Below are 27,256 nucleotides of genomic sequence, written 5' to 3' on the forward strand. Positions count from 1 at the left end.
TTTAAACCAAAATATAATAATAAATTATTTCTCCTCTTCTACTAGCATAGTTGAGTTTTCTGTTTCTCTAAATAGCTCTGTAGTTTCACATAGTTTGGAGTAGACACAAAAAAACCTGCTCCCTAGAAGCAGAAGGAAGTGTATTCACCATCATTGTTGTGTTTGTGATTTGGGTGATAAAATGTATTAAGTTTTGCTGAAGTTTTAATGGTTTATTTTCTGTGAGTTTGTGTGTGTGTATAGGAAAGCAACTTATTTTAGTTTTTTTAGAGAGGACTGTTGGCAACCATCAGCTCAAATAAATAACCCTATGTTGATGGACTTATTTGAATGGAATAATTTTACATGATATTATTTGGGATGATCTACACCTCCATCCATAAAGAGTATCGTTGTAAAGTTTCCTTTTTTCATTTTTATGGTGATATTAAATGGCTTACACCTGGAAATCTTCAAAACTTCTGTGTATCATAAATGACAATGAGAGAAGAGTCTGGGATTAGTGAAGTCTATGTACGGCTGTTTGGCAAAATGCACCCCCTCTTGATCTTGTTAGATAGGTCAGCACATAGAAGAATTTGGACAGGCTGCTGTGGTCTCCTTTTAAATACAATTATTATAAGCAAATTCATTGACGAAAGTGTTTGTTTGTTACTAAACACTCTTTCTATTCTCACATGAGACAAATGTCATTTTTGGTCTGAGATAAGGGGAGGGTACTAGGAAAAAAAGCATTAACCCCTCATCTCAGTATGTCTTTACTCTGTGTCTTTCTATACCCTTTAACAAGTCTGAGTCTGGCTTAAATGAGCCAAACCTTCTGCTTTTTTGTCTTTTTTGTTTTTATATGGTAATTAAGAGATGCTTTTTCACCACCAAAGAGGGAATGTGTTTAGGGCTTTTATGGCGTCTTGCATATCTATATCTGATAAAACAGATTTTGCTAGAAATACTGGTAAAGATTCTGGAAATTCATGGTATTTGGTTGATGTAAAATATACATTAAAGAGTGAATTAAAAAGGCCAAATACATGAATCTCAAAGGCAATAATAGTATACACTTCTCTGCTGTTTTTCTTCTCATTTACTTGTGTATCTTTTAACCTTCCCAAGTCATTCACCACTGCAGTAGGTTATAGCATACTGTAATATACAGAAAATCAGAATGCTTAATATTTACCAAATTTGTCAATGTAAATAAGACAAAGATCTTTCCTATAAAAAGCTGACATTTAAGGAGAGTTAAATGTATGTGTTTGTTCTTTTTCATCTACTTCAGGAGTTTTGATTTTGGTAGCAGCTCTGGTGAATAAAAGGTATGAAGGAATTCTGCCAGTGAATCACAATTATGTCAAAATTAAAAGCTATAATTACATTTCACCATATGGTTGTAGTAAAAGCATGTTGTTACATTAACATATATAGTATATAATATTCAAATTATATAATCATTTGTTTATTCATAAAAAATCCTTAGATAAGAAATGTAACCGGCCGGGCGCGGTGGCTCACGCCTGTAATCCCAGCACTTTGGGAGGCCGAGGCGGGCGGATCACGAGGTCAGGAGATCGAGACCATCCTGGCTAACACGGTGAAACCCCGTCTCTACTAAAAATGCAAAAAATTAGTCGGGCGAGGCGGCGGGCGCCTGTAGTCCCAGCTACTCGGGAGGCTGAGGCAGGAGAATGGCGTGAACCCGGGAGGCGGAGCTTGCAGTGAGCCGAGATCGCGCCATTGCACTCCAGCCTGGGCGACTAAGCGAGACTCTGTCTCAAAAAAAAAAAAAAAAAAAAAAAGAAAGGTAATCAATATTAAATAAGTGAATAAAAACACATTTGCTAAGATAAAGATAGGAAGAGGTGTGTTCTAAAAGAATGAACTCAGTCCAGAAAGAATGGCATGTCTATATTAATAGGATCCATCATAAACGGAGGGGGAAGGGTTCCTTGGAGAGAGGATAATGAAAGCACTGAAACAAGGTCAACTTTCCCAAGAAATAATTAGATTGAAAACATAACAAAACAATATTCAGAAAAACACACTCAGGCTGTGTTCATGAGGGCTTGGAAACTGAAATCCTGGGATGAAATCTGTTATCTTCCGATTACAAGTTTTGGGCTCTTTGACAAGTTATAAAACTGATAGACATAAGTAGAGTCACAGGGATTAAATGAAACTTTTTGGTGATCTAATCCCTTATTCTATGGCCTGTTCTTCACTTTTTTGTGAACTACTGAAAGACAGTGTTTAAACAAACTAACAATGAACTAGCCTCTAAGTGCAGAACAGTAGGATGTCATTATGTAGGTGGTATAGGTATTGAACGAAGATTTATAATAAACTTTAGGAGACAGACATCTGTTACCATGTAGCTGTCATCACCCAATTTCTTATTCTTAAGTCAGGGATATTAATATTTGCCACCTCCCTAGCGTTACTGTTTGAGGTAACTGAGATTACCTTGTTGAATATTTGTGGGCATCATTAGGCTGTAAGTCTTATACCATTACTCACTCCAACATGTCCCATGGAATTTATTGTTGCAATTATGATTCAAAGCAGTAGGATATAAGAGTTTGAGTCAGCAGACAAGTCTGCAATGCAACTTCATTCTGTGTGGTATATTTAATACAAAATTTTATTAAACTCTTTGAAAATGAGTCCCCTTAAGGGTTTAAGTTAAATAGCCTGGATTAGAAAACTGAAATTTTATAATAATGGCTGAAATTCTAGCTTTCTACTTTATTACACTAACATCTCACAGGGGATTCCAGAACGGTAGATGACTTTACATAACATGAATTCAATACTCACCTGCATTAAGCAGGTGCACACTTTAGATTGGATCCTAACAAACTCATGTCTTAATCTTTATTTTTAGGACTATACTTGTTGCTTTTTGGTTAAAATTTTAAATATACAATTTAGTGTTAATGAAAAATGAATAATGGTTGTTATCACTTAGAATTATGAATATTGTCTTTCAGAATGGAGAAAATATATTTTTACATGGCTGGTTGGTGCATATATCATGAAGTATAGTATTTGTCAAGCAGGGTCTGGGACAGTGCCACCTAGGCAAACACATGACAATTTCTACAGCAAAGCAATAAATATTTATAGAAACTGGGATAAACAGAGACTTTAAATCACTTCATATCAGTTAACTTCTGGTTCTTCTGTCAAAGGAGCTTGAAAACAAACTCGTAGTTTTCAGAATGTGTTGGATTTGGGACTTGTAAATACAAAGTTTTAGATCTGTGTTAATAAAATAGGACAAAGCAATAGTGTGTAAGCAGACACAGCATATCCTGACATTTAACAACCATGGATTGGTGACACCAAATGCCTGGGTTCAAAGTTTTTGGTAAGGTATTTATTTCCTATGCTTCCACAGTTGCTTCATTTCTAAAATGAGGATAAAAAGAGAACGTACCTTGTAGGCTGTTAGGAGGCAGAATATGTTAATGTTAATAAGATGATAAAATACTGAGAATATAGTCTGGCATATAAATGCTATTTAGATATGGTCACATGATGTCATCTACTTCATTTAAATTTAGGATAAGAAAATAACAATACAGTGAGTCAGATTTAGTTCTCTGAAAGCAGAAGTTGTTGCCAGTTTTAGCATTCTTACATGCACATCAGCTACTAGCTACTTAGGTAGTAGGCATTTTCTCCCCCTAGACTTCCACTCTTACACAGCCCAGTCAAATGGACAAAAGGGAGAGGAAGGAGGTGTGTGCAGTCTGCACTATCATGGCTGTCTGCACTATCACCAGAGAAGAGTTTTAAATTATGGACCAAAATAACATCTTATAAATGGGTTTTTTGTCCTTATTTAGGAAAAGTTGATTCATAATCTCTCTAGAAATGGACCTCTCTTAGGACCAAGATAATGATATTTTAAGAAAACAATTTTATGAATCATGCGAGGTGGTGTTAGTGTAGTCAGACAGCCAAAGAGCATCATCCTTACCAAGCTCCACAGGACAAAAATGCTTCCAACTGGGTGCGGTGGGGAACACCTATAGTAGTCCCAGCTACTCTGGAGGCTGAGGCAGGCTTGAGTCCAGGGTTTGAGTCCAGCCTAGCTAACATAGAGAGACCTCATCTGTAAAATAAAATTTAAAAAAATATGCCCCCAAATGTAGCTACATTTTTCTGTATGTCTGCTTTAGAGTCTGCGATGGAGGTGAGGATCAGCTTCTTGCTCTCTCCTGAACCACCTTCTACTCTTCTGGGGAAAATAAACCAGAGATTATTTTGGAGGATGAAGGCAAAGAATTGTGGGTTCCCTTGTCAGAAGCTTCAGATGTGGCCACCCGTCTGGCCTTGGAACATGATGGTCTAGTAGCCTGGGCTCCACAGTGTCGTTCCTGATGGTCATTATCGTCTTCTCGCTTCCATAATCTTAATGCTTCTAACTTAGGATCCTAAGTTACATATATGTATAGCAGTGTTGTAAATTTATTTAGTCTTCTAAAGATTTCCAATTTTTGAGCTTTGTGAATCAATTTATACCACTTGTACAATACACTATCTTACACAGTCAGATTATGTAATAATATGTCTGATACTGTCCTAAATTATTCAGCATTTCGTAATATTCCCAAAAGGAACAGTTCTTTGACTTCATTTGTTTGGAAGGTTACTAAAGAGCGAAAATATGTTCCCGTCTCAATTCTGAATAATGACAGAGGTCTTTGGGAGACTTTATACTGTACCAGGGGTAAGAATTTATAAAAAATGCTTTAAAAACAAACAGACAACACAAGGCAGGGTAGCTCATGCAAGTAATCCCAGCACTTTGGGATGCCAGAGTGGGAGGATTGCTTGAGCCCAGGATTTCGAGACCAGTCTAGATAACATAGTGAGACCCTGCCTCTACAAAAAATAAAAAAATTTAGCTGGGTGTGTTGGTGCACACCTGTAGTCCTAGCTACTCTAGAGGCTGAGGTGGGAGGATCACTTGAGCCGAGGAGGGCAAGGTGTCAGTGAGCAATGATCACACCACTGCACTTCAGTTTGGGAACAGAGTGAGACCTTTTCTCAAGAAAAAAAAAAAAAAGTTTTTGAGAAAAAGAATATTTTATTTGCTGAAGAGAGAAAAACCTTTCCAGGGAAGACATTTTAGAAACAATCTTTCTTGTAAAAATTAGTTTGCTTTATTTACTTGAACTCTGAAAGGTCATAAACACAGTCCTTGTATACTTGGAACTCCTTAGTCCTCTTTCCCATTTCCCTCCCATGGCTGCGCTCTCTCTCCACTCATTTCACCTGGAACTCTAAAGGTTACCATAACATATTCAGAATTTCTGTGTAAAATTTTCTGTGTTCTGATACTTGATACATACTAGCAATCATTTTACAACCTTCACTTTTAAAAACATTTTTGGATAACCTTTCCATTTAGGATCCAGGAATTCGTATAAAATCATAGAGATTATATTGCCTTTGAACTAAAGGCTGTTGGTTTGTGGAATTTCCTTTAACTGGAAACACATTTCAGTTTGTGGTTTAGTGTTTTCCCAGTTTTATACTATCCTGCTTATTTGTTTTCATTTTCAAAGCTGGAGAATTTATCATTAATTTCCATGTTTTATAAAGGACTAACTTTTTTCCTCCCCAACCTCCCCCTTTTTTTTCAGTTGAAAGAGACAAGGATTTTTCTCACCAGCGAAGACATTACAAAGAATTTCGATTTGATCTTACCCAAATTCCTCATGGAGAGGCAGTGACAGCAGCTGAATTCCGGATATACAAGGACCGGAGCAACAACCGATTTGAAAATGAAACAATTAAGATTAGCATATATCAAATCATCAAGGAATACACAAATAGGTATAATCTTTTTATTTAACTTATTATCCTGGCAAATATTTGTAAAATTTTAGTAAAAGCTATTGATAATTCATGTGATGTAGCAAACAAATTATCTTTTTTTGTGCAGTTTATTAACGTTTATAGTAAGTGTAGTAACATTTAGAGCCAGGTAGAGATATTGAAAGGTAACAGTAATCGATCTGAAAATTTTATCCTACATTCCATAGCTGCTACCTATTCCTGACACCAATTCGTATACTAAATAGTCACATGCTTCTCAAAATGTGCTTTCTAGGTCTGTTGTCTCATTTCGTAAAGTTGTCCTTCATCCCAGAAAACTTCCACTTTGTTCTACCCACATGAAATTTATAACTAAGATAATGAAATTATTTGGTGTTCTGGAAGTTAGAGAAGCACTGCTTTACTTTTCATTGACATGAGTGTAAGAATCGTGTGTTCATTTTTACGTGTATTTTGATGTCCTCTGTAAGATGGTTAATTCAGAATGGTACAAAAATGGACAGATAGTCTGAAATACTAAATGCATAAAAACTTCAGTTGATAATGACTGCAAATGAACCATTGAAAATAAATGTTAAAAAGGGACCTTAGTCATTTTCTCTGACATTTAACACAATGCCGAAATCACTTGGATAACACATTTTTTTGGGTGATGAATCACCTTTGTCGGACAGCTCAGATCTGTCTATCTATCTATTTCAGACAGACCCATCTGTCTATCTATTAATTTCAAACAGATCCATCTGTCAGTCTATTTCAAAAAGATCCATCTATCTTTATCTATGTATGTATGTATGTATGTATGTATGTATGTATGTATCTATCTATCTATCTATCTATCTATCTATCATGTATCTAAATCTGTTTGAAATCCTATGTTGAGGTGATATATCTCTCTCAGTAGCTTTCATTCCTCAGATCTAGATCTTCCTTTTGATGAAATAATATGTCCTTTTTTGATGAGACAAATACTTAAAGATTGTTATCCTGTCTGCTGTAAGGCCCTGTTCTCTCCTTGTTGACTATTTGTAGTTCTTGATGTTTGATTTGTCTTGGTCTTCCAGTTTGGCAGAAATTCGCAATAGTGCCTTGCAATACTCAATGAAGAAAAAAATTAAAAAGCTTCTGAGGTCACGTATATTGGTAAAGCCTTCCTGTTAGACTATCCTCTAAGAGATTCACAATGCATATCAGAATATTAAAGTCTTAAAAAGGCTTTACAGTGACAACACACACACACACACACACACACACACACACACACACACACATGTGCGCATGCCCTATCAATTTTATTTTAGCTAATCTTCCTCAAAATTATCTGGCTGTGGATTCATTGGGTGTGTAGTACTTACTAATATCCTGTGGAACACTAGTTCAGCAGAACTCACTTTAATACATACCAACTGATATGCATTGTTATTTTTAACAGCAGTAATTTCAAGGCAGAAATACCTACATTTGTTTCTCGACTTTAACGCTGACTAGCTATTTGTCTGTGGATAAGTTATGTTGTTAAAAAATCTCAATCCAATGGTTTCATTTATAAAATTAAGATGCTAATATTATTTTCTCATAGGGCCAGGCATATATGGTGAATACTATAATAGGTTATTTTTATGTTAAATAATAATAATATCTTTCAAAATTAGTGAGAAGAGTTGAAAATAATATTCTGAATGTTAGTTAATAATATTGCCAAAACTAACAAATTGTTTTATTATAGTTATCTTTTTCTATGTCTGTTTTCACACTTGGATTATGAGTTTTTTAAAGAAGAGATAAGGATAAGTCATTTATTTTTATCCTCAGCACTACCATTTTCCTCAACTTGATTCAATGCTTTGACATCATTATTACTCAAAATTGGAATACTACTTCCATATACATATCCTAAAATGTTTGAATTATGTTTATTTTCGGTCAGTTATATATATTTTTATGTATGTTGAGTTTGTAGTTGGTTATCTATATCCTAAGTATTTTTTTCGGGAATGATTGGCATACCAGTTTTCCATCTTCTAGAATATATTTATTAGTTGTGTCTAATTGCAGAATTTTACATTGATCACAATTAAAATTCCTATCTTTTCTGTATGCCCACTGTTCTGTCTGCTCAGTATATTTCTGAATGTCATGTAATGAAGCTCCCTTTGAGCTTACTTTTACCTTTCTATTTTCTAAGGATGTGAATGGTATAATTTAACACATGACAAAAATGATAAAAATGAAGAACTAAGAGTCTATTAATAATTTATAGTTTATTTCTAAATAAACTCATGCTTATTTTTATTAGCAGTCCATTTTGGAATATTTATGGATATTGATGCTTAGTTCACCTGACTTTATAGTTTTGGGAAATTTTAATTCTCTTTAAAAAAAATGAGACGTTTATCTTGCACCTCTGGTATTTTTCTAATTATACCTAATTTAAAAAATATTACTCTTAATGTTTCTGCTACTATAGCTACATGTTCTTTCAGTATTCTTTGGTATACTTTGGCTAAGACTTTATTGTAACGTGTTTAAATCTACTCTCAGAATTAGGATTTCACTGATATTTTTCCTAATTCCTTTGACTTAATTTGTAAAACCTAAAGTGCATGTATATCTTTGCCTGGCATTCTCTTCCATTGCCATTTGAAACTCTGGAATGATATGGATTGGATAGGCTTCTATTTAATTTACCAAATAGTATTTTAAAAATTCATTTCAATCTTAATTCCGTTCTACCAAGTTCACATTTTTGAACATCTATTGAATAGTGTTACTGAATTATGATTGTTACTTTATCTTCTAGGGTTATGGTATATTTATTGTCTTCTGTGATATTTGTTTTTGCTAATGTATTTTGATTTTTTTACTAATTATTTCAATCCTGAAATATTCACACTCAGAGACTCATACTTCATATTTCAATTTTTTTTTTTTTTTTGAGACGGAGTTTCGCTCTTGTTGCCAAACTGGAGGGCAATGGCACTATCTTGGCCCATTGCAACCTCTGCCTCCCGGGTTCAAGCAATTCTCCCACCTCAGCTTCCCGAGTAGCTGGGACTACCGGCACCCACCACCACGGCTGGCTAATTTTTGTGTTTTTAGTATAGAGGGGGTTTCACCATGTTGATCAGGCTGGTGGTCTTGAACTCCTGACCTCAGGTGATCCCCCTGCCTCAACCTCCCAAAATGTTGGGATTACAGGTGTGAGCCACTGCACCTGGCCATATTTCACTTTTATATACTGTTGATAAGGTAGGACAATCTCTAGCAAAACACTTTTTTAATTTTAAAACAAGCATTTGTTCACTGTCAGGAGTTCATTATTCTGCATTGTAAGAAAATGCAATCCTGTGCCTTGTTATTACCTATAGATGCAGGATTCACTTTTTGTACTCCCCCTTTTCTTCCAAAGAAAGATGTTTAAGGGAAATAACATATAGAAATAGCAATATGTCTCATAGAATATTTCAGGTTTCTATGAAGGACTTCAAAGTCACCATAGAAAATAATAATATAGTGCCATAAGAGCATAGACTTTGAAATTCCCAAGTAGGGAAATGTCTGTATTTCTTGGAGTCTCAGTTTACAAATCTGAAAAAATAAAAAACAAATGAAAAATATTTCAGATCAAAAAATAATTTTAGATGATGTGGGAAGGGCTAATGCATATCCCAATGCAAAGACCACAGTTGATAATAAATACATTGGTCAATATATTTTCATATAACTTCATGTGAGTGTCTATTTTAGCTTACAGAACTATATACATAATGGGAAAAATTGGTTTTTATTATAATAACAGTTGGTACTGTTTTCTGACACCTATCTTTTTGTAAAGATAAAGTAAGTAAAAAAAGTGTTCTAGGTGTCTTTAATAAATAATTGATGTTATTACATAATTTAATATATGCAAAATAAATAGGTAGGTTTTGGAGTGTAATAATAAATGCCACCCACTTTAATAGCAATATCATTGAATCTTTCTGTGAACTTAATAGCTAAAAATGCAAGTTTTAGATAAATAGTAAAACTCTTTGAAATACACTTGAAGAAATATGGGGATAGGGTAGTGTGGGATGAGAGAGCTCTTATTTATGAATTTATCTTACAGGAACATTGCAGATATAGACAGATGTAGACAAAGATTCATTTAAAAGTGTTTATTGCTGTATTATTGTTTACAATTCACAAATTGAACATAATTAAACAAGAAAAAAGTTAAGGTATAATTTTTGGAAGAATAGTACAGAGCAAATACAAATTACATTTTTGAAAACTACTAGCGCTGAAAAATACTCAAATAATAATGTTAATTGACTAAAACCAAGAAACATTATCTATATTATTATACTATTTTAAATACATTTATATACAAAACAGATTGAAGGAACCCATCAAATATTCATTGCAGGATGTGGGTAATTTACATTTTAATTCTTCATCACTTTCGGTGTTTTTTTAAATTTTTATGATGAACATTATTTGTATAAACAGAAATGTGAATAATTATAGTTGAAAGAAAAAAGGTAATGAAATAATTTTATGCTACACACATCTTTACAAAATAGCATTCCCAACTTCTGCCAGGTAGAAAGTAAAATATCAAAACAAAGCAAAACAAAAAACACTTATGATTTAAAAATTAGTTGCTCTCATTTTTCTTTAGCTATGGAAGGTATTTTTTCCCATAGGAAATGAAAATAAATAGTATCTTTTTTTATTTTTTGAAAAAATTTACCACTACTTTGGAACTTTGACTTTAATTCTCTGAGGATTCTCTGAGAAGAGTAAATATTTTGTGAAAAAAATTTACCACTACTTTGGAACTTTGACTTTAATTCTCTAGAAGAGTATTGTATTAAAAATACTTTATTTACACATCACGTGATCATGGTTAAAATGTAAAGAATTTCAATTTGAAAAGTAATTTTAAAATCCTATTAATTTTTTGAAGTATTGACTGTTTGTGGCTTCATATACTTCTTAAAGAACTAAAATGGAAGTAGAAAAAGGAACTAGTACCTCTGGCTATTTTTAAAGCAGAGTCACCTCTCAAAACTTCTGTGTCAAAGTTGTGGATTTTATCTACTGCATATTTTCAATTAAACTCAGAAACAATTGAAAAGTCAGGGCAGATGGTACTCTTTAATGTAATTTATTTGACAATGCATATGTTTTCACATATGTAAAGTTTCCTTTCCCTAAGGTACTGCCTAGGAGTGGCTGGGTGAGGGAGATCTGTACAGTAATTTTGACTGATGTTTTATGGATATGTTTTATATTCAAGACACAGTCTGACCTATTAACCATCTAGTCTGTGAATTACTTGACAGTGTTATGCATTCAAATTTAAAATATGGCAGATCCATTATGTCACCTCTTTTCTTATTTATTTATCTTAGTGAGATGTATAGCTCTTAAAATTATATATTTTATTCCTACCATTTCTCTCACCTTCCCAATTTATCCCTACTCATATTTAAATGTGTGTAATTTAAAGGAGTGTTCTGATATTTATCCAAATCTATATTTTACTTGGTAAAAAGTTAACACACTTTGCATCATTTCACTTATTTAATCTTTTCATATAAGGCTGACAGCCGCAAATTCTATATAGAAGGCATTGCTCTTCAGTCACACCTCATATATCTGGCATTATTGGGAAATGAGGTTTCCACATGATTGAATTTTCCAGATAATTCAGCTGAGTTTGGCGTGCTTTTGTTGAGCGCCTACCATGTGGCAAGCACAGAGGACATAAGGCCGAGTAAATAAGGCCTCAAAAGCTCATAGCCTGGAGGCCAGGGACTGTGGTGGGGCTGCCACACACAGATTTTAATAACTATAATACAAATGTGCTAAGAACGATGATGTAAATATGCACTAAGTGTTGTGGAAATAGAAATGAAGAGAAAGTTAATTTTTTACTTGGAAGAATAAGGGACCTTAGGGAAAGCCTCTGAGAGAAGTTCACTTTTGAGTTGAACTTTTCAAGAAGAGTAGGAATTTTCTACAGGCAAAACAACAAATAGGGAAAGAATAGGGAGAGAGAGAGAGAAAGAGGGAGGGAGAGAGGGAGGGAGAGAGGGAGGGAGGGAGGAAGGGGGGCGAAGAGAAAGAGAGAGAGAGAGGGAGAGAACGAACAGAGGTGTATCCCAGAAGAAATGTTCCTAAGCGCTAAAATGTTTAAGTGTATAATGAATTAAATTAATACAATAAAATGATCAATGCCAGTGTTACTACTAATAAGAATAGCAGCCAGCACTTATGCATTTAATGGACACTCACCATATGTCTGGCCTTGTGCTAAGTGCTTTACTTGAATTAATTTTTTCACAGATATATATATTTATGTATTCCCTAAAGAAAATGTGCTATGTAAAATCAACCTTTTTCTAATGCTCTGCTGTGAATATAAATTTCTGTACTCCATTGTGAAAACATTTTAAGCTAGCCTGCTCGATGTCATTAGCCACCTTCAGTACTTGGATATATTTAGTTAAGCTGTCATCATTCCAGTTCACAGTCAGCTTCATATTTACATCATCTCCCCCCGCCTCCTTCTTCTCTAAGATTTGTGATTCTTCTGTGGACATACTTCAGAAGGTACTCTGACATTTTCCACTCAGGAAGATTTGCTGGGTTCTTGAGAGCAGCGTGCCAGAGCAGGACACTCAGATGGGAGATGATGTTGTCTCTAAAGTGTCTAGAACGGTACTCAAGCATAGCTTGAGTATCTTCAGTGTGCAGGGATCATGCTCTATTTTAGAGGTTCTTACCTGGGGTGATTTTGGTCCCTAGGAGACATTTAGCAACATATGGAAACACTTTTTTTTGTCATCCACAATTGGTAGGGGACAGGTATGTGTGTGTACTGTTACTAGTATTTAGTGAGTAGATATGCTGGGGTAGTAATGTGAATAGGAATGCTGCTAAACCTTCTAAAATGGACAGGACAGCTCCTCTACCTCACAAAGAGTGGTTCAATCCAAAATGTCCTTAGTACCAAGGTTGAGAAATCTTGCTCCATTTGGAGATTTAAGATATAAACCTAAAGTGGAAATAGTTTGTGCCATAAACTAATATATCAGTGAATTTTGCTTTGACTATGTAATATTTTGGATCATAAGATTCATAAGATGAAAGAGCTCTTAGGAGTTTGTACTGGGTACATTGCTCATTCACTGCATAAAAAATGGTTGGACTGTCTGTGTAATAGTCTCATGTCTTTTTTGCTTGTTAAATGAGGGGACCTCCTGGGTGTATACCTGGTAGCACATGTTTAAATTTCTCTGCAGGGGAAAAACAGGGGATGATGTAATGCCAGGAAATCTGCTAAATATTAAAAATGTCTTGGTAATTAAAAAAATTCTGCTCAGTGAAAAGTGATTGAATTTTCTTAGTGACAATCCAACTTTTTTTTTTCATTTCTTCCATGCTTTTCATTCAGTTGCATCTAATATTACTATTTTACCAGTTTTCATCTGTACCTTTTAAATGCAGCATGGAATCAGATGTTCTAAAACGTAATGATTAGCAGCATGGAATCAGATATTCTGAAAATTAATGATTAGTAAGATTTATATAATTGTATAATTCCACATTTATTTTGGGGGAAAAAAAGCGATTTACCATTTGAAAACATCAGACCCAATTCAAATTCTAGTCCATATAAGCTAAAAGCTGCTCATGAGAGAACCTTTGAACCTTTATATAAACTCTAGAATTTACCATTAATTTGTAGTCTCTTGAATAATATGATGGTATTTATGACAAATACCCAGAGAGAGATGTATGCTTTCTCTTTGGGTGGCCATCATTATACTTTTACTGGACTTAATAAGCTATTCAAGGAAAACAGGAAATGGAAGGAAGTGAAATAGTTATAATAATAGAAGCTTTGGGAAAAGTGGAGATGTCACTGTGATGAAAATAAAGTAGTGTGGCATCCTTTCCTCTAAAATTTGTCTGTGTAGCTTCTAGATAATTTCTTAAAGCTTTCTGGACCAGGTATAAGTGCTTCATGATTAGATAGTAGAGTGGCTATCCTATTCGTTTCTCCTTTTTTTTCCTCTTTGTGTATAAAAAAAAATGTGGTTATCCTCTTGGTTAAGGATAACCTTAACCTTTTTCTCTCTCTCTCTCCATATATATATGGATATAATATATGCATGCATACACACATATACATATATTCAAATAACTGAAACCACAACCAGGGTTAATATTTCTTTTCTTATCTCTTCTTCTTGATTATATAAATGATTTTCCTTCTTTTTGATAAGTTTTGAACCCATTTTTTTCTCCAACAGAACTGAGGGGTGAAGTTTTTTTTATGGATTATGTATTAAAAATGTTCCTAAAGTTACAGAAAATGAATAAATTTCTATTTCCAAAGTTTATAAGTACAGGTTGTTAAATAACTTTTACATTAGTAATTGTACAAATCACTTCTGACTATAATGAGTTGGATGCAAATATTTTGTTAAGAAAGTAGCAATTACAGTAATTTGTATATGATTTTTATTTGTGTATTCTTTTATCCTTGCAATAGATTTATGAGGTAGAAATTAATTTTCATTTAGAGAATATTCATTTAATCTTCTTTTAATCTTCATTTAAAGAAGAAGAAAGATAACTTTAGAAAGGTGACTTTAAAGAACATAATTATTTTTTTCTAATATTAAGCAAAGCCTGAGTATAGCAAGTCAGTGTTGAAATTAAGCAGGCACCAATTCCATCTATGATCACGGTTCCTGGATTCATGAAGGTACATGGATAGTGTGGCTCTTTAAAGTATCTGTGGGGCGGGTCAAGATGGTTGACTAGAAGCAGTAGCCATAGGAGGCTCCCACTGAGAAGAATGATAACAGCGTGCGAATCCTACACCAGCAACTGAGGTATCCAGGTTCTGTCATCAGAACCAACTAGGCAGCTGGCATGACCCATGGAGAGGAAGGAAGAGAAATGTGGTGCAATGGTCCACCTGAGGGCCTCATGGAGCAGAGGGGCTGCCGCCCCCCAACCAAGGGAGGCGGTGAGTGAGCGTGCTATCCAGCCTGGGAAAACATGCTTTTTCCACAGATCTGTGCAACCCACAGATTGGAAGATCCCACGCGTGAACCCACGCCACCAGTGCCTAGGGTCCCAACCATGGAACTGCACAGGTTGTCAACAGTCAGTAAGCTAGAATCCACTTAAGCCTGTGCTGAGCTCATGGAGGGAAGAGTGACCAGAACCACAGCTGTGGCTGCCTGCTGTCTAAGCCATTTGAACTCCTTGGGGGAGGGTGAGAGCCAACACCGGGACGGATAACTGCCTAACACATTAACCTACCAGGGCAGGAGAAGGGCAGCAGCCATCTCTCTAGCTCCAGGTTGTGTTTTTCCTTGGCTGGACCCAGGGAGGCTGGATGGCTTGGTCCCAAGAGGTATCCCTCATAGCCCAACACATTGGCTGTGACATATTGCGGACAGAGTGCCTCTTCAGGCCTCACCTTGACCCATCCCTCCTCACTGGGCAGGGCCTTCCTGCAGGAGCTTCTAAAACTCCAACCAGGTGCTCAGGGACAGAACTCTGATCTCCCTGGGCCTGAGCCCCTAGTGGGAGGGGTTGTCACAGTCTCCGAAGACCAGCAGACTTAGTCTTTCCTCCTGCTAGTTCTGAGGAAACCAGGCAGCCCAGATGAGTGGGTCCCCTGCAGCGAAGTACACCTCCTCCATCAAGGGACAGTCAAAGTGCTTTGTTAAACTGGTCCTGTTCCCTGTGCCACCCAACTGGGTGAAACCCTCCAACAGGGATCGTCAGACACTCTATACAGGAGTGTTCCTACTGGCATCATATCGGTGCCCCTTGAGGTCAGAAGTTCCAGAAGAAGGAGCAGGCACCCATCTTTGCTATTTTCTAGCCTCTTTGAGTGACATCTCCAGTGGGTGATGGAGTGAACCAGATAAATAGGGCCTGAAGTGAACTCCCAGCAAACCACAGCAGCCCCACAGAAGAGGGACCTGACCATTACAAGAAAAACAAATGAACAGAAAGCTACAATAGCATCAACAACAAAAAAAGTCCCCACAAGAACCCCATCAAAAGGTTAGAAGCCTCAAATATCGATACTAGACAAATTCATGAAGATGAGAAATAAGCAACCAAAAATCACTGAAAACCCAAAGGCCAGAGTGCCTCTTCACCTCCAAATGATTGCAGTGCCTTTCCAGCAAGGGTGCAGAACTGGAAGGAGGATGAGATGGACAAATTGACGGAAGTAGGCTTCAGAAGAAGGTGGCTAGTAACAAACACCACTGAGCTAAAGGAGCATGTTGTAACCCAATGCAAAGAGGTTAAGAACCTTGATAAAAGGTTACAGGAGCTGCTAACTAGAAAACCAGTTTAGAGAGAAACATAAAGGACCTGATGGAACTAAAAAACACAGCACAAGAACTTCATGAAGCACATACAAGTATCGTTAGACAAATTAACCAAGAGAAAGGAAGGATATCAGAGTTCAAAGACCATATTGCTAAAATAAGGCATGCAAACAAGATTAGAGAAAAAAGAATGAAAATGAATGAACAAAACCTCTGAGAAATAGGGGACTATGTAAAAAGACCAAACCTAGGACTGATTGGAGTACCTGAAAGAGATGGGGAGAATGGAACCAAGTTGGAAAACACACTTCAGGATATTATCCAGAACTTCCTCAACCTAGCAAGACAGGCCAACATTCATCAGGAAATACAGAGACCACCACTAAGATACACCATGAAAAGATCGACCCCAAGACATAATAATCAGAATTGCCAAGGTTGAAATGGAGGAATAAATGGTAAGGACAGCCAGAGAAAGGCCAGGTAACCTACAAAGGGAAGCCCATCAGACTAACAGTGAACCTTTCAGTAGAAACCCTACAACCTAGAAGAGAGTGGGGGCCAATATTCAACATTCTTAAAGAAAAGAATTTCCAACCCAGAATTTCGTGTCAAACCAAACTAAGCTTCATAAGTCAGGGGACAAGCAAATGCTGAGGCATTTCATCATCACCAGGCCTGCCTCATGAAGGAAGCACTAAATATGGAAAGGAGAAACTGGTACTGGCTACTGCAAAAACAATCCAAAATATAAAGACCAATGACACTATGAAGAAACTGCATCAACTAGTGTGCAAAATAACCAGATAGCATCATGATGGCAGTATCAAATTCACACATAACAATATTAACCTTAAATGTAAATGGTTTAAATGCCCCAATTAAAAGACACAGACTGGCAAATTGGATAAAGAGTCAAGACCCATTGGTGTGCTGTATTCAGGAGACCCATCTTATGTGCAAAGACACACATAAGCTCAAAATAAAGGGATGGAGGAAAATTTACCAAGCAAATGGAAAGAAAAAAAAATGCAAGGATTGCAATCCTAGTCTCTGACAAAACAGATTTTGAACCAAGAAAGATAAAAAAAGACAAAGGATGGTATTACATAATGGTAAAGGAATCAATTCAACAAGAAGAGTTAACTATCCTAAATATATATATACACCCAATACAGGAGCATTCCAATTTATAAAACAAGTTCTTAGAGACCTACAAAGAGACTTAGACTTCCACACAATAATAGTGACCCCACTGTCAATATTAGGCAGATCAGCAAGTCAGAAAATTAACAAGGATATTCAGAACTTAAACTCAGCTCTGGATCAAGTGGACCAAATAGACATTTACAGAACTCTCCACACCAAGTCAACAGAATATACATTCTTCTCAGTGCAACATGGCACTTATTCTAAAATCAACCACATAATTGGAAGTAAAACACTCCTCAGCAGCAAATGCAAAAAAAACTGAAATCATAATAAACAGTCTCTCAGAACACAGTGCAATCAAATTAGAACTCAGGATTAAGAAACTCACTCAAAACCACACAACTACATGGAAATTGAACAACCTTCTCCTGAATGTCTCCTAGGTAAATAATGAAATTAAGGCAGAATTCAAGAAATTCCTTGAAATCATTGAGAAAAAAACAATGTACCAGAATCTTGGGGAACACAGCTGAAGCAGTGTTGAGAGAAATTTATAGCACTGAATGCCTATGTCAGAAAGCTAGAAAGATCTCACATTGACACCCTAATATAAAATTTAAAAGAGCTAGAGAAGCAAGAGCAAACAAATCCAAAAAACCAGCAGAATACAAAAAGTAACTAAGATCAGAGCAGAAATGAAGGAGAGGGAGACACGAAAAACCCTTCAAAAAATCAATGAATCCAGTATCTGGTTTATTCAAAAAATTAACAAACTAGATAGACAATTAGCTAGACAAAGAAGAAAAAAGAGGACTCAAATAGACACAATAAAAAATGATAAAGAGGATATCACCACTGGACCACAGAAATACAAACCACCATCAGAAAATACTATAAACACCTCTATGCAAATAAACTGTAAAATCTAGAAGAAATGGATAAATTCCTAGACACATACACCCTCCCAAGACTTAACCAGGAAGAAGTAGAATCCTTGAATAGACCAATAACAAGTTCTGAAATTGAGCCAGTGATAAATAGCCTACCAACCAAAAAATAAATAAATAAATAAATACAAATAAACAGGACCTGATGGATTCACAGCCAAATTCTACCAGAGGTACAAAGAGGAGCTGGTACCATTCCTTTAGATACTATTTCAAACAATTAATAAGGAAGGACTCCTCCCTAACTCATTTTATGAGGCCAGCATCATCCTGATACCAAAACCTGCCAGAGACACAACAAAAAAGAAAACTTCAGGCCAATATCCCTGATGAACATCGATGTGAAAATCCTCAATAAAATACTGGCAAACCGAATCCAGCAGCACATCAAAAAGCTTATCCACCACGATCAAGTTGGCTTCATCCCTGGGATGCAAGGCTGGTTCAGCATACACAAATCAATAAATGTAATCCATCACATAAACAGAACTAATGACAAAAATCACATGGGCATCTCAATAGATGCAGGCCTTTGATAAAGTTCAACATCCCTTCATGTTAAAAACTCTCAATAAACTAGGTATCGATGAAAAATATCTGAAAATAATAAGAGCTATTTATGACAAACCCACAGACAATATCATACTGAATGGGCAAAAGCTGGAAGCATTCCCTTTAAAAACTGACACAAGACAAGGATGCCCCCTATCACCACTCCTATTCAACATAGTATTGGAAGTTCTGGCCAGGGCAATCAGTCAAGAGAAAGAAATAAAGGGTATTCAAATAGGAAGAGAGGAAGTCAAATTGTCTCTGTTAGCAGATGGCATGATTCTACATTCAGAAAACCCATCGTCTCAGCCCCCAAACTCCTTAAGCTGATAAGCAGCTTCCGCAAAGTCTCAGAATAGAAAATCAATGTGCAAAAATCAAATCACAAGCATTTCTATACACCAACAATAGTCAAGCAGAGAGCCAAATCATGAATGAACTCCCATTCACAATTGCTACAAATAGAGTAAAATACCTAGGAATACAACTAACAAGGGTTGTGAAGGACCTCTTCAAGCAAAACTACAAATCACTACTCAAGGAAATAAGACAGAATACAAACAAATGGAAAAACATTCTATTCTTGTGGATAGGAAGAATCAGTATCATGAAAATGGCCATACTGCCCAAAGTAACTTATAGATTCGGTGCTATTCCCATCAAACTACCATTGACATTCTTTACAGAACTAGAAAAAACTACTTTAAATTTCATATGGAATCAAAAAGGACCCTGTATAGCCAAGCAAAAAAACAAAGCTGGATGCATCATGCTACCTAACTTCAAACTATACATCAAGGATACAGTAACCAAAACAGCATGGTACTGGTACCAAAACAGACAGATAGACCAATGAAACAGAACAGAGACCTCAGAAATAACACCACACATTTACAACCATCTGATCATCAACAAACTGTACAAAAACAAGCAATGGGGAAAGGATTCCCTATTTAATAAATGGTGTTGGGAAAACTGGCTAGCCATATGCAGAAAGTTGAAACTGGACCCCTTCCTTACACCTTATACAAACATTAACTCAAGATGGACTAAAGACTTAAATGTAAAACCCTAAAAACCTAGGCATCGTAAAAATCGTAAAAATCCTAGAAGAAAACCTAGGCAACACCATTCAGGACATAGGTGTGGGCAAATACTTTATGATGAAAATGCCAAAAGCAATTGCAACAGAAGCCAAAATTAATAAATGGGATCTAATTAAACTAGAGAGCTTCTGCACAGCAAAAGAAACTACCATCAGAGTTAACAGACAACCTACAGAAGAGGGGAAATGTTTGTATTCTACTCATCTGACGACAGTCTGATACCCAGAATCTACAAGGAACTTAAACAAGTTTACAAGAAAAAAAAAACCATCAAAAAGTGGGCAAAGGATATGAATAGACACTTGTCAAAAGAAGATATTTATGCAGTCAACAAACATATGAAAAAAAGCTCAACATCACTGATCGTTAGAGAAATGCAAATCAAAACCACGATGAGCTACCATCTCACACAAGTCAGAATGGTGATTATTAAAAAGTCAAGAAACAATAGATGCTGGCGAGGATGTGGAGAAATAGGAACACTTTTACACTGTTGGTGGGAATGTAAATTAGTTCAACCATTGTGGAAGACAATGTGGCGATTCCTTAAGGATCTAGAACCAGGTATACCACCTGACCCTGCAATCCCATTACTGCATATATACCCAAGGGACTATAAGTCATTCTACTATAAAGCAAAGACATGGAACTAACCCAAATGCCCATCAATGATGACTGGTTAAATAAAATGTGCTGCATACACACCATGGAATACTATACAGTCATGAAAAGGAATGAGATCATGTCCTTTGCAGGGACATGGATGGATCTGGTCAAGGGAAGGGAGAGCATAAGAATAAATAGCTAATCATGTGGGGCTTAAAACTATGATGACGGGTTGATAGGTGCAGCAAACTACCATGGCACATGTATACCTATGTAACAAACCTATATGTTATGCACTTGTATCCCAGAACATAAAGTAAAATAAATAAATAAATAGAATCAAGTATCTGTGAGTCTTACAGCTTATTGGCACATGATACCAATGAGAAATGTTCAATTATATTTTTAAAACAAGCAAATATTTTTGTCATGTGTCTATAATATAGTACTCTTGATAAAAGAGATTTCAGCAAAAGATGAATGGGCATCCCACCCCAGTGCATATTAGTTTACAACAATGACTCTTGCTAAGAGGCAATTTCATTTATAATGAAAGTTTGCATTTGAACTCTAAGGATAATGTTGTAGAAAGGTAAATACGCATTTGCTGATTCCAGAAGATTTTCTGCACTGTCTACATACATCTCTTCTTACATTGAAATAGTGTGAGATATTCTATCTTCCACATACAAACTTAAATGCATCCTATAAGTAGCCTCATGATTCTCACATTAAAAATTCCTTTACATGACTGTTTGCACCTATTCCCCCAAATTCCACGCTAATTGTCCTATCCACATCATAACCATATTCACAGATATAAAACTTTACTTTTAATTCCTTCTCTTTCTCGTATTTAATTCACCCCTCAATGCACTGTAATTTGATTTTCATAACTCCACTCAACTAGTCATCTACCAACAGCCTCTCCTTACCAGATCTTATGGATACTTTGTCTTTCCTCTTATTCTCCTCAGTATTTGATATTGTTGATCATTCCCTATTTAATATGTGAAATATCCTAACCAGGGGAATATATTAGTTTCCTAGAATTGCCATAACAGATGACTGAAAATTATGATGGCTTAATACAACAGGAAGTTGTTTTCTTACAGTTCTGAAGGCTAGGTTTCTCAAATCAAGGTATTGGTAAGGCCATGCACCCTCCAAAACCTCTAGAGGATGATGCTTCCTTGCCTTTTTCAGCTTCTGGTAGCCCCAGAACTTCCTTGACTGTGTGAAGATACTGTAAATCCAATCTCCTCTATCTTCATGTGGCCCTCTTCCTTCTGTGTGTCTCTATCTTTGTGTCTCTCCTCTTCTTATAAGGAGATTGTATTGTAATATGGCTTACCTCATATTAACTTTGATTACATTTGTAAGAGATATTTCCAAATAAAATCACATTCACAAGTACGAGGGACTAGTACTTCAACATATGTTTTTGAAAGACACAATTTAACCCATAACAGGGAGTAAGCTAGATAGTGATTGATAAGATAAATAAAATCATTGTGAGTCATAAGGAATAAGAGATTTATTATAGGGATTTGACTTTCTGCAATCATGGGACCTGGTTAAATAGTTCATGTAAGGCTGTTGCTTCTCCATCTTGTGATGGGTCTAAAGTTTGCTTCCTATAGGCAGCTGGGAAGAAAAACAGATACAGAATTGGAGAGAACAAGGAGAACTAGAACTTTTCAGGATATGCTGGAGTCCCAGAGACAAATTGGAACCCATGTCTTTCTCATGCCTTTGGAGTTCTAATTTTAATGATGTGCGTGGCCCGCAGGGGAGATTGGTATGCTTCACCATGAATTCCACAAACTCCTTTGCTTAGGATGTAGAGAAGCTGAAGGAGGTGATCTTGCAGAAGGAATTGTGGGCCAGAATTTGGAGAAGCTGATGGAGCTATTATTCAGTGGAAGCTAAAAGAGCCCAGGTGCTCCCATCAGTAAGGTGAGCTAGCAGATCAGTGACAATGTATGCGAGCAGCAGAAAAGTCTGGCAGTTTACCAATTATCCAATCATAAACTTGGGTGCTGCTTTCGTTCCACTACCCAACTCCTGTTCCGATTTCTCTGATGGCTACCTTCAAAGCAGCCCCAAGCAAATTCCTGAAGGAATTCTGGGATTTGTCACCTCTATTTAGGTAATATGACAATGTACATAGCCACAACAGTCCATCCTTGTCAATTTGGCACTAATATACATTTTTTATAACCATTCATAACTTCCTTTTTTTTTTTTTTTTTTTTTTGAGGCGGGGATTCGCTCTTGTCACATAGGCTGGATTGCAACGGCGCGATCTCAGTTCACTGCAACCTCTGCCTCCTGGGTTCAAGCGATTCTCCTGCCTCAGCCTCCCAAGTAGCTGGGATTACAGGTGCCTGCCACTATCCCCAGCTAATTTTTGCATTTTTAGTGGAGACAGGGTTTTGCCATGTTAGGCAGGCCGGTCTTGAACTCCTGACCTTGGGTAATCGACTCACCTCGGCCTCCCAAAGTGCTGGGATTACAGGCATGAGCCACTGCACCCAGCACCATTCATAACTTATAAAAAATGTAATAGCAAAGTAATTCTGCCTTTTAATCCATCTTTGGATGTTGTTCATTCCTTTTCTAGCTGAGCCATGCTCCCCTTTTGAAGTATTATAACTTCAATACTGAAATATGTGATTAGCTACTATCAACACTGCTTAGATGGGAGGTAGATAGGGAAGAAAAGGGGAAAAAAAGAATTGTTTAATATATATTAGGTAGGTGCAAAAGTACTTGTGGTTTTTGCTGTTAAAAGTACTGACAAAGATACACATATATTTAATACAAAAAACAAATATATTAATTTCAAAATAAGGAAGAAATACCATAATATTACAATACTCATTTCTGCAGTTTGTCAATGGTTGCAGTTAGTATTTATAATTTCCTTCTTTTACTATGCAATCAATTTTCTGTTTATTTTGACAAGCACCATGACTGGTCACTTTTCCTTACCTAGTAGGTAAATCACACATTTATTGTTGAAGTGTCTGGGCCATTAGCAATAATGCCTGCAATGAACCGTGATTTTCCATTGACTTTTGTCATATGACAAGGGAGTACTAAGTGATGTTCCAGGTGATCTCTTGTACTCAATGCATACTCCTCATTACCCATATTGTGGTAGTAGTAGTCCAATTTCCCTTTGATATTTAGAATAATTAATTCACATGGTATAGTAACCTCTTACTGGCTTCTTGATTCACTGGCATGAGGAGTCAGAGTGGCCAGGTAGCTGTTTCAAGTTCCAGTTTAATAGAACCATTGCTACAGACCCTAGAGTTAGCATTGTACCATTGGGAACTAAGAGCTCTGGACCAACATAGCCCAATGTCTTGGGAGTCAGAAGCACAGATTTTGCTAGTTGAATCATGTATAGTGAGTTGAGAGGAACCACTTCCATTTCCACCTATGAGACATCCAGCTATGAGAGAAACAGTCATCCTAGCTATATTAGTTACTGATTTAGATCATATAAAGCTTCCCTGAAGGATATCAGTTCATTCTTGTAAAATATTGGTACTCAACTGGTGGCATAACTGAGTCTTCCAAAGACCATCCTTTTGATGGGCAGCATGGGAAGACTGGTGACTTCCATAAGCATGAGCCCATTTTTTTTTTTTTTTTTTTTTATCAGAAGCGATGCAATATGGAATTCCATGAATAAGTGAATAAGGCATTCTGGAAGTTCATGTGTGTTAATTTTGGGGAGAAGCATCATGGACAAAGCAGATTCATGTCCAGAGTACCCTTTCCAGAGACAACAAAGTAGTGCCCTTCCAGTACTGAAGTAAGTGTTCCAGTGTAATTAGCCAAGCGCAAAGTGGAGATTTATCACCCTGGGAAATGCTTCTGCAAGGATTTATGGTAGAGATTTGACCTTAGGCATTCCTAGAGCTAACCAGTCTATTTAAGTCTGTTGCTCTGCCTCTGAAGCTGGGCTTAAGGTTCACAGGTCAGAGAGTCAGAAAGGAAAGATGCACTGCGGGAAACAAGGACAAAACAGAACCTGTGAAGATAATCTGGAACCCATGAGGACAAGGTGGAACCTACCTCCAGGTCTCCAACTTCAATAATGCAGTTGACTTTCTAGCCACCAAGGCCTTCCTTTTAGAAGTGGATGCCTTGCCCTAGATTCCGAGGAACCAAATAAGGAATATTAGTGGGATCTGAAGGAGCTGTACACCCAACACCAATAAGATGAACCAGCAGATCTCCACAGTATGTCTAAGTTGCAGTAACACTTGATCACACGGTAGTCTTCTAAGTATAAATATGGCTATTGCTTCACTGCCACCTTCTAAATGTTACCCAAATTTCCTTTGTAGCCAACCCTAATCCCAAACCATACACTGTAGTTCCAGCTTAGTTGAATTGATATAATATAAAACCACCACGGAGTGTGAAAATATATTAAATTGAAAAAGTGAATAAATGAATTAATAGATAGATGGATTTGTGAAATGACAGCCAAAGTCACTTCTTAGCTGTTTCTACCCATCTTATTTTAGACTTGGCTCAGATCAGTCTTTTAGTGGTCCAGTCCATATATCAATGCTTTTCTTCAAGATAAGAAAAGCAAGTGAGTTATGGTTTGGGAGTAAAGGGAGCTAATATTTTATAAGAGAAAGTGTTGTGAAAGTGGAAAACCAGGTTCTGGTTCCCCTATTGGCTAAGTGAACATGGAAAATTATTTGATTTCTCTTTAAATTTCATTATGAAAAAATAGTTTGGCTAAGTAATTTCTGTCTTACTCAGTTCTAATATTCTGTGATTTATTTTGGTTACTTTCAGAGTTAAAATCCCAGATGCACTGATTTCACATCAAACATTCTTGGTCAATTTTTTTTTCTGTGTTCCATTTATTCAGCTGACTAGAAAATAGAGGACGTTAACATTTCCAATACTACATGCCTGGTGTGCTACTAGGCCTGTTCACATCCCTTATATGTCTAATTATAAGGAGAACACATTATCATGATATGACGATATAAAATGATATTCCCTTTACTCAAGTAAAATCAAACAAATTATAGGAAGAAGTAGAATGTTTATACACTTGAATTTTTGTGTAAACATAGGTAGATAATGAATACACTTAGACAAGACTATAATAGTTTAATATTTTGCATACATATTTTAATTCACGTTATATGAAATTATTAATATAGTATTCCTTGTTTCACTCTCAAAACATATATGATGACTTTTTCTTCAAACTTGTCTCATGCATCTTCAACATTATGTCTTTATCACTAGAATCACATTTTTAATCATATATCACAGTGTTAAAAAGTATGTCATCTGCAGCTCCATCTATGTTGTTTGAAAAGTAGAATTTTTTGTGTATTTGTATATGATAATGTCATTGGAAATACTATGCTATCAAAAGTGCAGGAATCCACGGGGGTGTGTGTGTGTGTGTGTGTGTGTGTGTGTGTGTTGTTCTTTGCTTTTTAGCATTTAACTGGATAAATGTTACATCCACAATGCAGTCTCTGACTCTATTCTTATGTAAGGAAAGGGTACTTTGCTTTGTAAAGTGCTTTCTAAAGTGCTTTTTAAAAAGGTGAAGTTTCACTGTGGGGAGGTGTGTGCAAACCTACCCCAAAGTCCCAGGAATCTGACAGGCTGAAGAGAGAGGCTGACAAAACCAGTTTCCTTGGAAGAAATATTTAATAGGGACTTAGAAACAGAAGCCATGTCTGTGTCTTGGGCAGCAGCAAGTTGAGATGGTGGATTCCCACACCATTACCCCCAGAACTTGGGCTTATATATCACAGGGGAGAAGGGATGGTTCAGAAGTGAACTGTAGGACAATTGAAGCATGATGTCATAAAGGTTGTTTGACCTAAAGGCAGAATTTGTGGTAAGTACCTGCTCTTACACAAGGAAAATAGATAAACAGAAGATATTAGAAGCCTTCCCAGAACAGAAGTTAATCAGAAGCCAATAGAGTGGATTAGCTTTCAAGATGGAGTTGCTTTGGCCTCCACAGGTAAACTTGTAAAGACAGTCAATAGTTGAATTTTTGAAACAACACTCCCAGAAATACTTTCTAATTTTTTTATGCCTTTTTTACCTCCTCCGTCTCCTTTTCTCCTCCTTCTGCTCCTCTTTTTTTCTTCTCCCCCCTTTCTTGTAAATACCAAATTAACACTGATTGAGGTCATTTGAAGGTAATGTGCTTCCCTAAATAATACTTTCCCAAACCTCACAGGTCAAAATGCAGCAATTTAGAGACATTTGTATTATGGCAGACCCTATAAAAGATTGCAGATTTAAGTGTAAAAGATTTAAGATTATGGCAGACCCTATAAAAGATTGCAGATTTAAGTATAATTTACCTCTTAACCAGATAGATATTCAAAGTATTGGACTTTGTCTTGATCAAACCTTTTCAGGCAGGGATTATCATACCATTTTTAATATACAGGGAAACTGAGGCTGAGGAATTCCTTAATTGTTCAAGATCTGTCTGATCTCCAAATCTTTATAGCACTACATTGATATGATAAAAAGATGATAAATATTAATTTCTTAGCCACATAGCTTCAATTTTCTCATTCCACCAATTAGCATTTTCGGTTGAGTTATGCTAATGGTAGTAACTTAAATTCTGCTGAATTTTGGTTCC

General features: G+C 36.2%; 1 protein-coding gene across 2 annotated transcripts in view; it reads left to right on the top strand.

Annotated features, from left to right (window-relative positions):
- Nucleotides 1–27,256, top strand: part of BMP5 (bone morphogenetic protein 5) — a 123,258-nt gene that overhangs the window by 50,457 nt on the left and 45,545 nt on the right. For both annotated transcript variants that reach the window (XM_005552690.5, XM_045391077.3), the window contains one exon: nt 5,655–5,847. In XM_005552690.5, the coding sequence (XP_005552747.1) occupies nt 5,655–5,847 (193 nt within the window). The remainder of the gene's footprint in view (nt 1–5,654; nt 5,848–27,256) is intronic.

The sequence above is a fragment of the Macaca fascicularis genome, chromosome 4 (assembly GCF_037993035.2).
Source record: "Macaca fascicularis isolate 582-1 chromosome 4, T2T-MFA8v1.1".
Lineage (NCBI taxonomy): Eukaryota > Metazoa > Chordata > Mammalia > Primates > Cercopithecidae > Macaca > Macaca fascicularis.